Source organism: Phaethon aethereus (assembly GCF_964289735.1).
Source record: "Phaethon aethereus genome assembly, chromosome: 2".
Lineage (NCBI taxonomy): Eukaryota > Metazoa > Chordata > Aves > Phaethontiformes > Phaethontidae > Phaethon > Phaethon aethereus.
In genome coordinates, this window is record NC_138582.1 from 65,956,532 (window position 1) to 65,971,122 (window position 14,591).

Below are 14,591 nucleotides of genomic sequence, written 5' to 3' on the forward strand. Positions count from 1 at the left end.
TCTGGAAATGAAGAAAAAGAAAGATGAGTCCCCTGGGCCATTGGTGTTTGCGAGTCTTCTCCTGGGGTTGTTTTCCCAGAACATACAATTTGACGTTTGTGCATTGAAAACTGATGCAACAAATGTTTCTTTAAAAAATGCTTCCCCTAATTTACTTATGAAAGAAAAATTGTAAAGCTGTTTACTCTTTGGTAATTTTTTAGTTGTTTCTCTTTCAGAAACTTGATTATGAGTCAATTGCAGGTTTTATGTGATAAAATAATTCAGGCATACTTTCTCCTGACTTGAAGGACCTAAGCGAGACTTAAATAGACTCAGCACTTGGCAGTTGTCTATGCTTTCTAGCACTGAAAAGAAGTGCATATTGCAGGATGTCTCTAACATCTTGAATTTTATCCTTAACTTTCAGATAGCATCCATCTCAGCCCCGCGCTACTCTTTAAGGCAGGAATGTCTGCATCATCCTCTTCTGTGTTGGAGATGGAGATCTTCCAGTACATTGATGTACATCAAAGTGACTTCATTGAGGTAGGATCTATATTGCAGTGAATCATAGAATAGAACCATTAAGATTGGAAAAGACCTTTAAAATCATCAAGTCCAAGTGCCAACCCAACACCACCATGCCCACTAAACCATGTCCCAAAGTGCCACATCTACATGTTTTTTGAGCACCTCCAGTGGTGACTCCACCATTTCCCTGGGCAGCCTTTTCCAATGCCTGACCACTTTTTCAGCAAAGAAATTTTTTCTAATATCCAGTCTAAACCTCCCCTGGCGCAACTTGAGGCCATTTCCTCTCATCCTATCGCTAGTTACTTGGGAGAAGAGACCAACATCCACCTCACCACAACCCCCTTTCAGGTAGTTGTAGAGAGCGATAAGGTCTCCCCTCAGCCTCCTCTTCTCCAGACTGAACAACTCCAGTTCCCTCAGCCGCTCCTCAGAAGACTTGTGCTCCAGGCCCCTCACCAGTGAAGTGACTGGAGGGTAGAACTGGTGCCCCAGAGGCCTTTGCTCTATGTGCTAGATGAGTGTTTGCCACTAAGGCAATGAGCAGGGTTCCAGGTCTGGCATCAGGTGTGCCACCTGTGCTTCACAAAGCAAGGCTGTGAGGGCATAGTCTGTGCTGGGGACCCTCTGGTTGGAAGGGGGATTTGCATGGACCTCCATAGACCAGGTGGCTGTGGGCATCCTTGGAGTGCGTGCAGGGAGGCTCCACTGAGCCAAAAGGCACCCGCATGGGAGAAGCGAGCCAAATAGGTTGCTCCCTCAGTTGCTTTACATCAGAACTGATTTTTGTAGCTTTGCTCTTAACAAGGAGAGGAGTCTTAGTCCCATGCTGGTTTGTATGTTCATTTTTGTCAGTTTCCTGTGAAAAGGCATAATAACAGGGGCATAATTAGTCCAGTCAATATGTTACGCTTTAAAACCATGAGCACTTCCGAATCCTCACGAGGATCACCCATGTAATTCAGACATAATGCAATTTCTGCAATGCAAACTGTTGCTCAGCCTCTAGTCTAAGTCCTCTTCCTTTGGGTTTTAGTTCCACGGTCCACAGTGCGAATGCCTGAGCGTGGGCATCCTCCCTGTTTAAAGAAAACCAGGACTCTCAACCTGGTGACCCATCTAAGCAATTCCTCTCCATTCTGAAGCCTTTTCTTGCAGGAAGTGAAGTGCTTGGACAGGCCACCACGTTGCCAACAAGAAGCACTGAACCGCATGGCCCCTGTTGCTGTTGTGTCAGGGAGCTCAGCGGAGGAGAAGAGATGAGGTTGGGCTCTGACAATGTGTTGGGAGCCCAATTGGAGGTCCATGTTTTAGCACCAAGAAAGGTGATCTTGGCTCCTGGCAAATCTTTATCAGTTGGGGGGGAAAAAAAAAATAATGTAGCATCCATAACATCATTGCTGTGATGGGATGGAAATGAAACCGTCTTCCAACGTGAGGCTTCTCATGTTCACAGACCAAACACCGCAGCATCCTGGGTGATTTAACTGCACTTCTTTCCTTCCTGTGCAGGATCTTAAAGAATGGGTGGCAGTGGAAAGCGATTCTGTTCAACCAGATCTGAGGAAAGAAGTAATACGAATGATGGCATTAGCAGCAGAAAGACTTGCAGCGCTGGGAGCCACTGTTAATTTAGTAAACCTGGGGTCACATCAGGTCCCTGTCTCATTCTTGTACTTAAAACATCTTATTTGCACATGCGGTCTACCTATTGTGTTCAGTGCTATGTATAAGCATATGTATGTTATGACTTACTGAAATTTTTGATAGCTAGAAAACAATTTATCAATAGTCATGTAGCTACATGATACCTGCTGAAATCAGTCCCTCCTCAGACTGTCTGCCAACAGACTTGGAAGACCACACAGACAATCCAAATGCAAATAGATATTATCTGCGTAGAAGGAACAGGTAGACATTTTAGCTGCAGGAAAGCAGTTTGCAAAAATAAAAGGCTTGAGTTTTCTACCAGGGCTCGTTTTTACATTCTTCCAAGTATTGAAGCATGGTAGCTAATGCATCAGTTCATCACCAAAGTCTCTAAGTGAGGGAGGTAGCTTTTACAAGGAAAACGTTGCCAGACAGAAAGGGCTAGCTATCTTGAGCATCATCTTTAGTTTTGGGAGCTTCTGACAAACGCTCCAAGCCATTTTCTTAATGATTGTTGGAAAGCAACAAGCAAGAGTTAATCTCTGAGAAATCTTTGTCTCTAGTTTACTTACCTTACTGTAGCTGGGGGCTCTTTCCTGCCCGGGGCTGTTAGGTTTCTGTTCCGAGAGGAATTCAAAAGTTCACCAATAGTGATTCCCTTTTTCCTCCTCTGAGGCTTCTGGGGAGGATAGTGAGAGTCTTAGCACAAGGACCTTGCCGCACAGCAGTACTTTAATATTTTGGGTTATGTCATTTATAGTTGTAATGAATGCACTTAAAATTAAAACCTTGTCATGCACTTGGCATGCAGGTATGATTGCCAAAATATATAGCAACAGTCTGTGTTGATAATAGCAGGGAATGGATTACCTGTTGTTGGAGCAGAGATACTTTTCTCTGCCTAGGGCCAAAATCTTGTTCCACAAAGTGGGTTTTTTCCTTTGATTGCTTGGCAAGAAGCAGCTGCTCGTTTGTGTTGTGACAGACCAATGCAGACTGGTGTTACTGGTGAATACAAGGGAGTATGCACATTCCTTCACTTCTTATTTCTCTCTCCTCTGGGACACACAGCCTCTCTTGGCCAATGTGGGGATCTGTTTCGCATAGCAGTAAATTACAGGATTAGTTTAAAGCCTTAACCTGTTTTCAAAAGAGCCTGAAATACCTGCTGTTCCTCCTGACACCAAAACTCTATTTTGTTTCTGTATCTGAAGTTACAGGCCTCCTGTGATCTGTCCATGGCAAAATCAACCCCCAAATTAGTTTGTGTGGCTTCTGACCATTTCAGTGTGACAACATACATGCTTTTGCCACTCCAGCACACAGTCAGCTTTGTCTTCTCTGGTGCCGGGAAGTAAGAGTTTAGTAGTGAGGGCATTTATGACAGCAGTACCTTAAAAGAGCTCCATAAAGTCTTTGCAGAACCTAAACAGGTAGGGATTAAAATCTTAATTTATCTGGGTAGGTTAGAGCTGGATTCAAAGTCAGATTTGTGCACCTGATCAAATCAGAGCCAATCAAGTATCCAGAAGTATTTACAATACTGAGAATTCAATTGTTAAAGTAACATCTGCAAGTTTTCAAAGGTTTGTTTTTTCCTTAGTTGCTTTTTTAACATTTCTCCACAGTTGCCTGATGGCCAGGATCTCCCACTTCCTCCTGTGATTCTTGGGGAACTGGGGAAGGATCCACAAAACCCCACTGTATGTTTCTACGGTCATGTGGATGTGCAGCCTGCCAAGAAGGAAGATGGCTGGAAAACTGACCCTTACGCACTGACGGAAATCGACGGTGTGTACCTGGTCATCATTGTTGTGTTGTTATTTGGACACATGACTCCGAGATTCTGAGTAGAAGGAGGCTCCCTGTATGTTTAACCACAGCATGAGGACTTCTCCCATGAAAATCTGTGGGACAAATCCAGTGGTTTTGAATCTTGACAACCATGCTCTGAGTAGCAAGATTCATCCGTGATTGCTTAATATTTGGTGTGGAAAAGCCACATGAGGTTAATGCCACTTTATAGAGTATTCAATAGAGAATCCACTTCTGCTTTAAAATTCTTGTTGGGTTGTTGGATCAGACATTATCCTCCCTCACACTTCCCATTCTTGCTTCATGACCCTTTAGTACCTCCACCTGCCATGCTGGAGCTAAGGAGCACTTGCGGTGGAAGAATGTGAGGTCCCCCTTAATGTACCCATCCTTCCACTCCAGCCAGCTGAGCATGAAAAGCTCCATTCACTTGAAGGACCAAAATTAAGGACTGAGGGTCAGCAGAGGAACCCAGAAATCCTGATTCCCAGGTCTGTCCTATAGCCATTAAATCACCCTTTCCCATCAGTTGGGACCAGTTCCAAACACTCTTACTGGGGTAACTCTTCTGCCTCCAGTGGGGACTGACGCAGATAAATCTGGTCATGGCAATCCACAGATTTATCTCTACATGAAACCGAAATCTGTCCCTGTATATAACTGTACAGCCAAACATTTAAAAAAACTCAAACAAACGTACCCAGACTTGCAGCTTCATACTTCTACTGTGGTATTTATCTGTGGGGTTTTTGCTGCCTGTTACCTGGGCTGGCTGATGTGCACGGAAGCTGCATATTGTGCAAACTCTTCAGGCATGTCTTGTGTGAACAAACAGCTCCCAAGAACAAAAGTGAAGCTCAGAAACTGACATGTAGCAGAAACCACAATATGATATATATAAAAGGGAGGAAAAAAAAAAGTGTACTAGTCCACTGGGAAACACCCATCACCTTATTTCAAAGAAGTGAATGAAGTCCTGATTCTTTTGACACTTCAGTTGACACACCACTACAGCTTCTGTGGCAACAGGAATTTGCTGATTACATTGAAGTGATGAGAAAAGTTCAAAGATTGATTAAATACTTTCCTCTTTTCTTTTTAAGGAAATCTCTATGGGCGTGGAGCAACAGATAATAAAGGGCCTGTCTTGGCTTGGATAAATGCAGTGGACACATTTAGAGCCTTGAACTTAGTAGGTATCAATGAGGAGCTGTTGTTGTTGTTATTGCTGTTATTGTTATCATCTCTCTAGAGGGACGCATTTAGCTTACTGTGAGTTACATGATACATCCCTGTCCCAACAGACTACATGCATTTTGAAATACTAGCTTATTTCTAATGCTATATCCAGGGCACTGGTCTCACTCCAATAAGAATCTGTCCTTGAGCATTTCTATTTCAAACAGCCTGTATGCAATGTAAATACGGTATTGCTGTCTTTGCCCTGCAGAGGAAAACACACTGGGGGAAGCATTCAATATATATTACATGCATTAAACAGCTTTGATACCCTATTCTCCTGAGAGCTTTTAAAATGGTAAAATAACATACATCACAGATTGGTCGTAAAGATTCATCTCTACTGTCACATTCTGCTGATCTTTGGTTTTGCCTATGTACAGGTTACCTTCAATTTATATGTATGCATGAAGAGAACCAGTATCAGAAAAATGCTCATACGTAATGGGCTGTTCTTTCAACAATATATTAGATTTATCAAAGTAAATGCTTTGAATGGGTGCACTAACCAAGTACAAATATACTCACTTAGAGACCGACATATTGCTAAGAATCAAACTTTTGCTTAAATTACTATGATGACCAACACAGTTATCTTTAAATTAGTCTGCATGTTTAGTAATTTTGGGCTAGTTGTATCCCCAATGCAAACCAAAACCAACACGTACTCTAAGCTTCTAACTTGGTTAGTGAGCATCCTTTAAGGGGAACTGGCACAATGCGTTTTGTTAGATTGTTGAAAAACAGTTTTCTGCTTCTGTTATGACATTATGGCACAAATTGAGTGTAAGTTGTGACTTCTAAAGACTGTTTGTGACCTTCTGGAAAACTGAAGTTCTTGTATCAATAGTACTGAAGTACCTCAGCTAAGTCCCAGCAAACACACACATTGTTATTTGCCTGCAGATTAGCTCCTGTTAGTGGATATGGCTGTGGGGCTCTCTTTGGGCATCCTGCCAGTTTTTTTAAGCACTAACAGCTATTCTGTCACTTTAACAAGTGAGCAAGAAGAAACCTTTGTCACTTTAAGCCTTTCCCTAGAAAACAGCACAGACCATCAGACAACATTCATTAAATGTGTTTCTAATTTTTTTCTGGTGGTTTGGTGAAACGTTGGTGAACCCATCTGTAACACAAGTTTCATTTAATTCTACACATTTGTTCCTGGGTTTAATCTGAGCACTGAATCAACACAGAACACATCTTAAAACCTGTAATGAAAAAATGAATTGGAATGGGAAACTAAGCTCCAATTTATTTCTCCTATGGGATATGTCAGCATTTCTAACTATCACTAGGTCCATAATAAAAGTTCTCTTAATCACCCTTGGCAAAGCACCCTTACAAACTAGCAGGCATATGAATTTGTGAGTGCTAAAAAGACAATTACAGTAGAACCACCAGCAGCATTTTTACCATCGTGTGACTAACTCTGGCCACAGATAACATGTTGGGAAAACCGCAGCAGTGGACCTCTGCCAGTGGTTCCTGCATGGGCACTAACATTGGCAATATAATAGGTAGGAAATTTTCTTGAAAATGCAACTGTTATTACAAAGACTTTCCAAAGCAATTAGAATGTTTAATATTATTGAGAGAAAGCTCATTTAAAGACAGTCCAGCAAGTTTTCAGGAAACACAAAGAAGGAAAAAATATACAGCATTCTCCTTCAAAAATGAAAAGTAGATAAAAACATGAGGTAAAACAAGTTTTCTGGGAAACTGTATGTGTATATTTATCACTGCCCTTTCTACTGAAGCAAGCTATATAACCTACATCCTTCTTTTCCTAACACAGTGTATACTGCAGGCCAGTCTGCTTTTGATTTTAAAGATTTTTTTTTTTTTTTGAAAATGCTTGTTCCTTACCCAGACTTCTCTAATGTTCATTTAGGCTATGCCAGTAAACTTCAAGTTTGTAATTGAAGGCATGGAAGAAGCAGGGTCCTTGGGGCTAGAAAAGTTACTTGAAGAAGAAAAACAGTGCTTTTTTTCTGATGTTGATTACGTTGTGATTTCGGACAACCTCTGGCTCAGCAACAAGAAGCCTGCTCTTACCTACGGGAGTCGGGGAAATGCCTGCTTCTCTGTGGAGGTAAAGGGCACGGGCTCACGTCAGCTGGGCCCCCGGCCAGCGAGCAGTGATGTACCTGCAGTCACACCCACATCTGCATGCAGAGAAAGATTGAGAGCAAGATTAACATTTACAAATACAAAGCTTGCTTTCATATCCCTTTTTGCTCGTGCAGATTTCCCCCCTCGTTTCAGTTCAATTAACCTTATTTACTTTCATTAACTTTTCTTCAATCACCATTTCTCCACTTATGCTCTCTCTCCTTGATCCCATTCCTACCCCATTGCTCTCCTGCCACTCTCCCAGCCTTTCCACACATCAACTCCCTTCTCTTCCAGCATTTTCCCTACAACCCCCCTGACTCTCACTCACTCCAAAACCGTTTCTTCTGCTGCTCTGCCCCTTTGCAGCAGATACTGCTTAGTGCAATGTATTTGCCTAAAGGGACTCAATTTAGTTGGATCCCTGGGTTTAAAAGCCACGCAAAATTTTTGTAACCATTGGCAGAAGCGTATAATAGCGCACGGTAGTATATTTAGCAGCCAACATGAGCTACTGTGAAATGCAGAGCAGAAATTTCTCAGCTGGAAACTTCCTGATGAAGCATAAAAAGAATCAGAGAGAAGATTAAAGAACTAGAGAACTAAAGAAAAATCTGCATTAACCTTTAAGTCTGAAAAGAATGGAATTTGTTTTTAACCAAAAGAGCCTCGTCAGCCTTGATTCAATTCTTGTAAGTCTTCATTAAGAAAAATGATTATATTAAAACATCAAAAATGATCTCTGCCTGCTACCAGACAGTCGGCTGTAATGAGGTTTTGAGAAGAACAAACAGGTTTGTTGCAGGAAAGTAGTTTATGATAAACCTGCATATGAAAATGTGTCTGGAAAAAGAACCCATTTAATAAACCAAATGCCTGCCTCTGTTCTAAAGCGTATGATTCAAGAGACCTCTCAATTCTTATTTGTTGCAATCCAGAATTAAGGTTGGACATATATTTTCTTAACGCAAAACAAGTAAGGTTCATTCTTATCTTTGTAATGAAGGTTTTGCATTAAATAAAAAGGATAGAGAACTTGAAGAATTTCTTCTGCAATGTCAGGAACAGTAATATGCAAGTGTTTCACGATGTACTTAATCTCACTGAAGCAAAGGAGGGAATGGAGAGGGACCCTTGCTCTCAAACGCCTAAGTGCAACAGACAGCTAAATTTCTCTCTAGTTGTTTAACAACAGAGCCCTATCTTCTCTTTACCAAAGCAGACTGTTCCTGATATGATGTTTTCCATTTTATAAATAGAAACACATAAACCTTTTCCATTCATTTGTGGCCTCGTTTGAAAAACTGAAGCCACCAGTTGCCGTGGAAAACAAACACTTGCAGAAGAATAAGGTAGGGAGTGTTTATATGTAACCAGTGTTTTTGGCACAGGTTGAATGTGGCGACAAGGACCTTCACTCTGGAACTTTTGGAGGCATCATTCATGAGCCGCTGACAGACCTGATAGCTCTGCTGGGTAATAACACGCATCATTGCTCAGGAGTAACTGGGGAACAACGCCTAGCAATCGGCCTAACGAAGATCAGTGCCATGTTTAATTGACCTGAGTAAGGCAAGTCCAACCGAAGCAAGCTTCCCAGCTTTCCAAATCTCAACATAGCTATGGTGGCAGCAGCTGAGGAGGGGAACGTCGCCAGTAAGGCCAGAACCTTAGACATGTGCCTGTTAAGCTGTTGCCAGTCATGCTCAGATGTCACTCAAGAATCTTTAAAGATTGCTGGCGACTTGAATATATACACAGGTAGTGAAACCTGACTTTTTAATGTCGATTTGCATCTCAGTAGGATGATGTTTTCGTGTCAGCAGCTGGGCTGACACGCTACACACAAACAGCAGCTCAATGGTTTTCTTAATAAATATGAAAATACATCAAGTTAGGTGCGACAACTTGATGGATACAAACAGTTGTTAGTAGCTAGGTGTTAGGCTTACTCATTCGGTAAAGAGTTAGGTAGAAGGGAAAAGGTGCTGTGATTGCCAAGTGGAAGAAATAGGTCCCACCTGTACTGATTTCTTATCTTATAGACAGCCTGGTGGATCCCACAGGTCGTATTCAGATCCCCGGAATCTACGACAGTGTCGCTGCCCTGACAGAGGAGGAGAAGAAATTGTATGAATCGATTGAATTTGATCTAGAGGAACACAAAAATAATAGTGGAGTGAAAAAATTCCTCTATGGCACTAAGGTAACATAAAATATGTATAAATGGTCATCAGAAAGAATTTAAATCACCCATTCATAGCATTTATGAATAAACCCAAACTGAAAGATATTTTCAGTCAATGGCAAACTCAAAATAAGATAAAGGAGCACAGAGCATTACAAGGTAAATAAAATTAATCTGCTGAAAACGTAAGCTACTGCATCTGGGGAAAGTGATCTGAAATATGAATGAATGGAGTAACGCAAAACTAACAGTATTGCTCCCCCTTCCTTGCACTAGCCCTCCTCTCCCCCCATGCCTAACGAGTCAAACAAAATAAGCTTTAAAACCCCTGCATACAGGTTACATAGTAGGAAAGAAGTTCTATTCAGCTCTGAAAAATGGGAGGCAGCCTTAGGCAGATGTTTTGTGTGTTTTTTATTTGTTTAATCCAGATTTTGATGTCTGCTGAGCATGCCAAAAAAGCACCCAAAGCTATAAGCCTCTCTTTGCCAGCATTAAAAAATTATATCCTAAATAAAAAACAGCAGCTAAGGGCTGACTCAGAAAGATCTCTCTGCACAAGAGTGGCAGCTGGGAAAAAGGAGAGATTTGGTTTTTTACCACTAAGCTCCAACATGGATGCTTTTATTTCCATGAAAAAGCTTCTGAATTAGCCTAAGCTTGACTGTAATAATCAGTAATACAGAAATATAATATAATTACACTACGTAAGTTTTGATGCTTTACCTATATGAGGATCACGCGGTGAAAATTTTATCTGTACATAAAGATCATCTCATAAAACTGGAGTAGAGGGAAAGGAGCGGTGCCCTGGGGTTCTGCATGAAGACTAATTTATAATTTATATAGTTCTCCTTTCTTCCTTAGAATAAACATTTTCCTTTTTTTTTTTTTTGTTACCCTTCTTATCTTCTTCATAAAAACAGATTAACTTGGTTACTGAACATTATCATCTTACCTCTCGTATTATTTAATTGCTCATTAGCAGAATTTCTCTCCTGGTATCACTGAGGAGGGGTCTGGCCAAACTGGTCACAGGTTTCTCCTGTGAGAAGTTCTGAGAGCAACAGATGGTCAGATCAGAAGTTGTTCAGATTTTTCTTTGCATTAGAAAAATTCACTCCCAAGATAGTTCAAAATAATGCTCCACTTTTCTTGCTGTGTGTGAAACAGCTGTGTGGCTGTTCTCATCCAAAGATTTCTGAAGGTAAATGAAAGAAGTAGTATTTTTTAAAATTAAAAGACATGAGCATGGGTTTCAATTACAAATCAAACATCTTTGAGATACAGAGGTCTCCAAATACATATTTTAGGATGGAAAAAGCTTGTTACTTCACAGCAGTTTATATTGATTGTGAATGGCTCCAGTGTCATCCCTTCTATTTTCAATGTTATTTTTTCAAAGGAAGAAATACTTCTACACCTGTGGCGTTACCCTTCTCTCTCTATTCATGGGATTGAAGGAGCTTTTCACGAACAGGGAATTAAAACTGTCATTCCAGCAAAAGTCATTGGCAAATTCTCAATCCGTCAAGTCCCCCACATGGACCTTTCGGTCATGAAACAACAGGTAAGAGGCAAACCTTTTCTTTGGCCTCTACTGTGTAAACTAAGTCCCTCTTAGCACCTCACAAATTTACACCGAAGTCTTAAGCTGAGTGTTTTTAGCATTTACCTGTTTCTGAGAGCAGAAGTGGGAACGTGGGTGTAAGCTTGAGTTGCAAGAAGCTGAACACTTCTGACTGCGACATGTTTTCCCCACAGGTGGTGGAGCACTTGGAGAGTGTCTTTTCTAAGAGGAACAGCCCAAACAAACTGAAAGTGTCTATGCCTTTGGGTGCGAAGCCCTGGCTCGCTGATGTCAATGGTCCACTATATAAAGCAGCAAGAAGGGCAATCAAAACAGGTATGTTCCTTCTTTTTTTCAGTTCTCAATGTGCCTGCAAGTGTGCAGGGGAACTGTGCTCATCCATAGAGCAAAAGGGGTTTCTTGATTCGGTGCTACAGTCGCTTATCCCTACGCATCTCACTGGTTTTGACAGAACCACACCTTCCTCCGCACCCTGTTGAGTTGGGGTGTATTTAATAGGAGTCACCAGAAGACCTCATGTAGTTCTTTCATGTACTGATACAAAGCCAGAGGTTTGTAGAGTTCAAATGATTCACGAAAACAATTGGCTACACGCTCAAACCAATTTCTACTCGGAACCCCTTGATGTCTGAGCAGATAGCCAATATTTGGTAGCAGAAAAAAACACCTTTATTTCACTTAATAATGAACTCATTCTTTCCATGTGTTTCAGTTTTTGGAGAAGACCCAGATTTTATTCGGGATGGTTCAACAATTCCTGTTGCCAGAATGTTTCAGATTATAACGCAGAAAAACGTGATGATGTTTCCGATCGGAGCAGCCGATGATGGGGAGCACTCCCAGAATGAGAAAATAAGCAGGTGTCTTTTATTTAACCTTTTGTGCTATAAGAGAAGGGAGGACAACTGAAGTCCCTGGGTACCCATGCATAAGCACTGCCAGACGGGAAGCTGTGCTCTCCAGTGGACAGTCCCAAACTCCTGTCTCTGGCAAACTTGTTGCTGTGCCAAGCAGAAAGCAAAATTCCCAATCTGTCACCTACCACTATATACTATTCATGAGGTGTTTACTCAGTCTAAATACATCACACTGGCAACTTTCATCTTACTGCCAATGAAACTTGCCTCTGGTCTGAAAGACGATGATGTAGACGGGCACTCGTCCGTCATGGCGTCCATTTTGAAGTATGCCAGTCAAATGTACGCAGGCCGATGAGGAAATATATATATAGTTTATATTACAGGGACCAAAACTAGTGTAATTATATCAAAATTAGCTTACACTTGCCACTTGTGTTCATTCTTTGAGGAGCCATGGTAAGACACTGTTCAGCATGTTGCCTGAATATTTGTGCAGCTTCTGAGTCAAGTCATGCTGAGCTTGAGGAACTGGAGAATCTTACAGCAATTCTCAAAATACTTTTCATTTCCCCTCAGTGTAGTCTCAACCCTTGTGGCTACAGACAATGGTATTTAGGGGACATAACACTGGAAAAAGTTTTCTCAGTGAATCCATCAGAGGAATGCCAATTGCCGGATGTCCAGGATTTCTGCTCACTAGGTCCCTTTCTCAGGAAGCTGTTTCTTCCTGCTGTTCTGTGCAAAGTAAATGAGTGAACGCAAGCCAAATCTGTGCCTTTCAGATGGAAGAGGAAAATGAAGTCCCCTCTCTGACCATTTATCTTGGCTGGGTCAGTTACGCTCATGACCCAAATTTGCCATCACAGCAGGCGTGAATAGAGAGCTAAAACACGGCAATCCTTTTCTCATCCTTGGAGAGCTGGTTTTGCTCTTACCCCTCTCCTGAACCAGAATAAATCACGTTACAAGACAGTACGAAAGAGCCAACAGAGCGATTTCACGTGCTAAATTACTCATTAATAAATCAGTGATTTTTGTAACACCGAGGGTTGTTTCTGTAGGTTCTTTTTGGTGACCAATCTTGCAAATTCCTCTGGAGACACTGAAAACTTCACTGGACTATATCACTAATTTGGACAGCAGAACAGCCTGACAGGGCTTCATTCTCTTTCTTCCTCACAGGCACAACTACATTGAAGGAACCAAAGTGTTTGCAGCCTTTTTTCTGGAGATATCAAACTTACATCGGCACTTACATGAAACTTCCAACACAGAGACTAACAACTGATACTTCATCACAAGAAAATCAGCAAAGCACTTTTTTAGTCTTAAGCCTTCTAACTTTCTGATCTGGAAAAACATATAAATCATGTATTCAGTGGGTCTGAATTGGTGGAAAAAATAAACGCCATGCTATTACTTGGCATACTACTAAACGGTATGCAGTTGTGATCTGGTCAATCAGGCGATCTTATCCCTAATGCTACAAAATAGGGTTAGCGATAATTCATTCTTGCTGAGTGGAATATGTTACATTTTAGTTTTAAAATTTAGGGCAAAGGGAATGTTTACAATTATTATACTAAAATTACTTTCCTTCTGTTTTGTAGTATCACCATGTTCAGGCTGCCTAGCTCATATTCCAGTTTCTGAATATAAGCAATACACAACACTGTCGTTTCCTCCTAACTATATACAAAATCTCATTATTTAATTGTTTGAAGAAAAATCCACTTTCAAGTTAATCTCTTCCCTGTCCTTCATGGAAAGCTGTAAATAGGAAATGCAATATAATTGTTGAATTTGATGCGAAGACTTGCCTATAAACACTTATTTATGGGAATAATCACTGAGGTCAATAGAACTGCAGTAGTAAAGAAACATTTCCAGGTCTGGATTCTGCCTTTTGCCCCCATTTAATCCAAATGTCCTCTTATTGTGCTGTGAGCACAGTTTTAAGAATCACTACATAATATGTTTCCTTCATGTGCCTTCTTTTTGTACAACAGAAAAAAGTTTTTGTAAACATCTGTTCTGGCCAAAGGCTGTCATCAGAAGGGCGTTTTTCCACACAATTAGCAACTGGTTGTTGCTAATTTCGTTTAAAGTATTGGTTTACATTGATAACTAAAACAAAGGCAAATCATAGATTTTGAAATGAAAACAATTGTTGAAAGCTCTGTTTGCTGTTTAGGTAAAACACCTAGCATAAATCACACAATTCAAACCTGTATTTTTTTAATTTCGACATGCGATTTTTACTGTAACATGCAGTTAATTCACACACAACCAAAACACCTGAACCAGATTTAAACAAAAACTTAGTAGTGTTATCCCTACTGTTAAAACAAATGACATCATTAATTAAATCACAGAAAGTAGTTAGTGTCTTTCCTTTCTCTCCTGCTACCACCCTGCAAAAACCTGCAAGCATGCAAGTGATTAATGGCATACGGTGTGGATGTGAAATCTATAGAAGGGAATATTGTACCACAGGTAACTTGTATGAACACCTGATGCAGGAGATTGCCAGGATAAAAGCTTTGGCTGAATTTAAAAACATAAACAAACAAGCTTCTGATTTTTAGTAGCTCCCCTGAAATTCCTAGGAGCTGGACAT

The 14,591-nt window shown here is 40.9% G+C and overlaps 1 protein-coding gene across 1 annotated transcript; it reads left to right on the top strand.

Moving 5' to 3' along the window:
* Window positions 1–450: 450 nt before the first annotated feature.
* Window positions 451–13,259, top strand: CNDP1 (carnosine dipeptidase 1; the record flags this gene model as incomplete). Its single annotated transcript, XM_082015109.1, has 11 exons — window positions 451–528; window positions 2,026–2,169; window positions 3,792–3,954; window positions 5,082–5,170; window positions 7,112–7,312; window positions 8,724–8,808; window positions 9,378–9,538; window positions 10,926–11,090; window positions 11,285–11,426; window positions 11,824–11,971; window positions 13,154–13,259. The coding sequence occupies 11 exons, from the start codon at window positions 451–453 to the stop codon at window positions 13,257–13,259; spliced, it is 1,482 nt and encodes a 493-aa protein (XP_081871235.1).
* Between the last annotated feature and the right edge of the window lie 1,332 nt (window positions 13,260–14,591).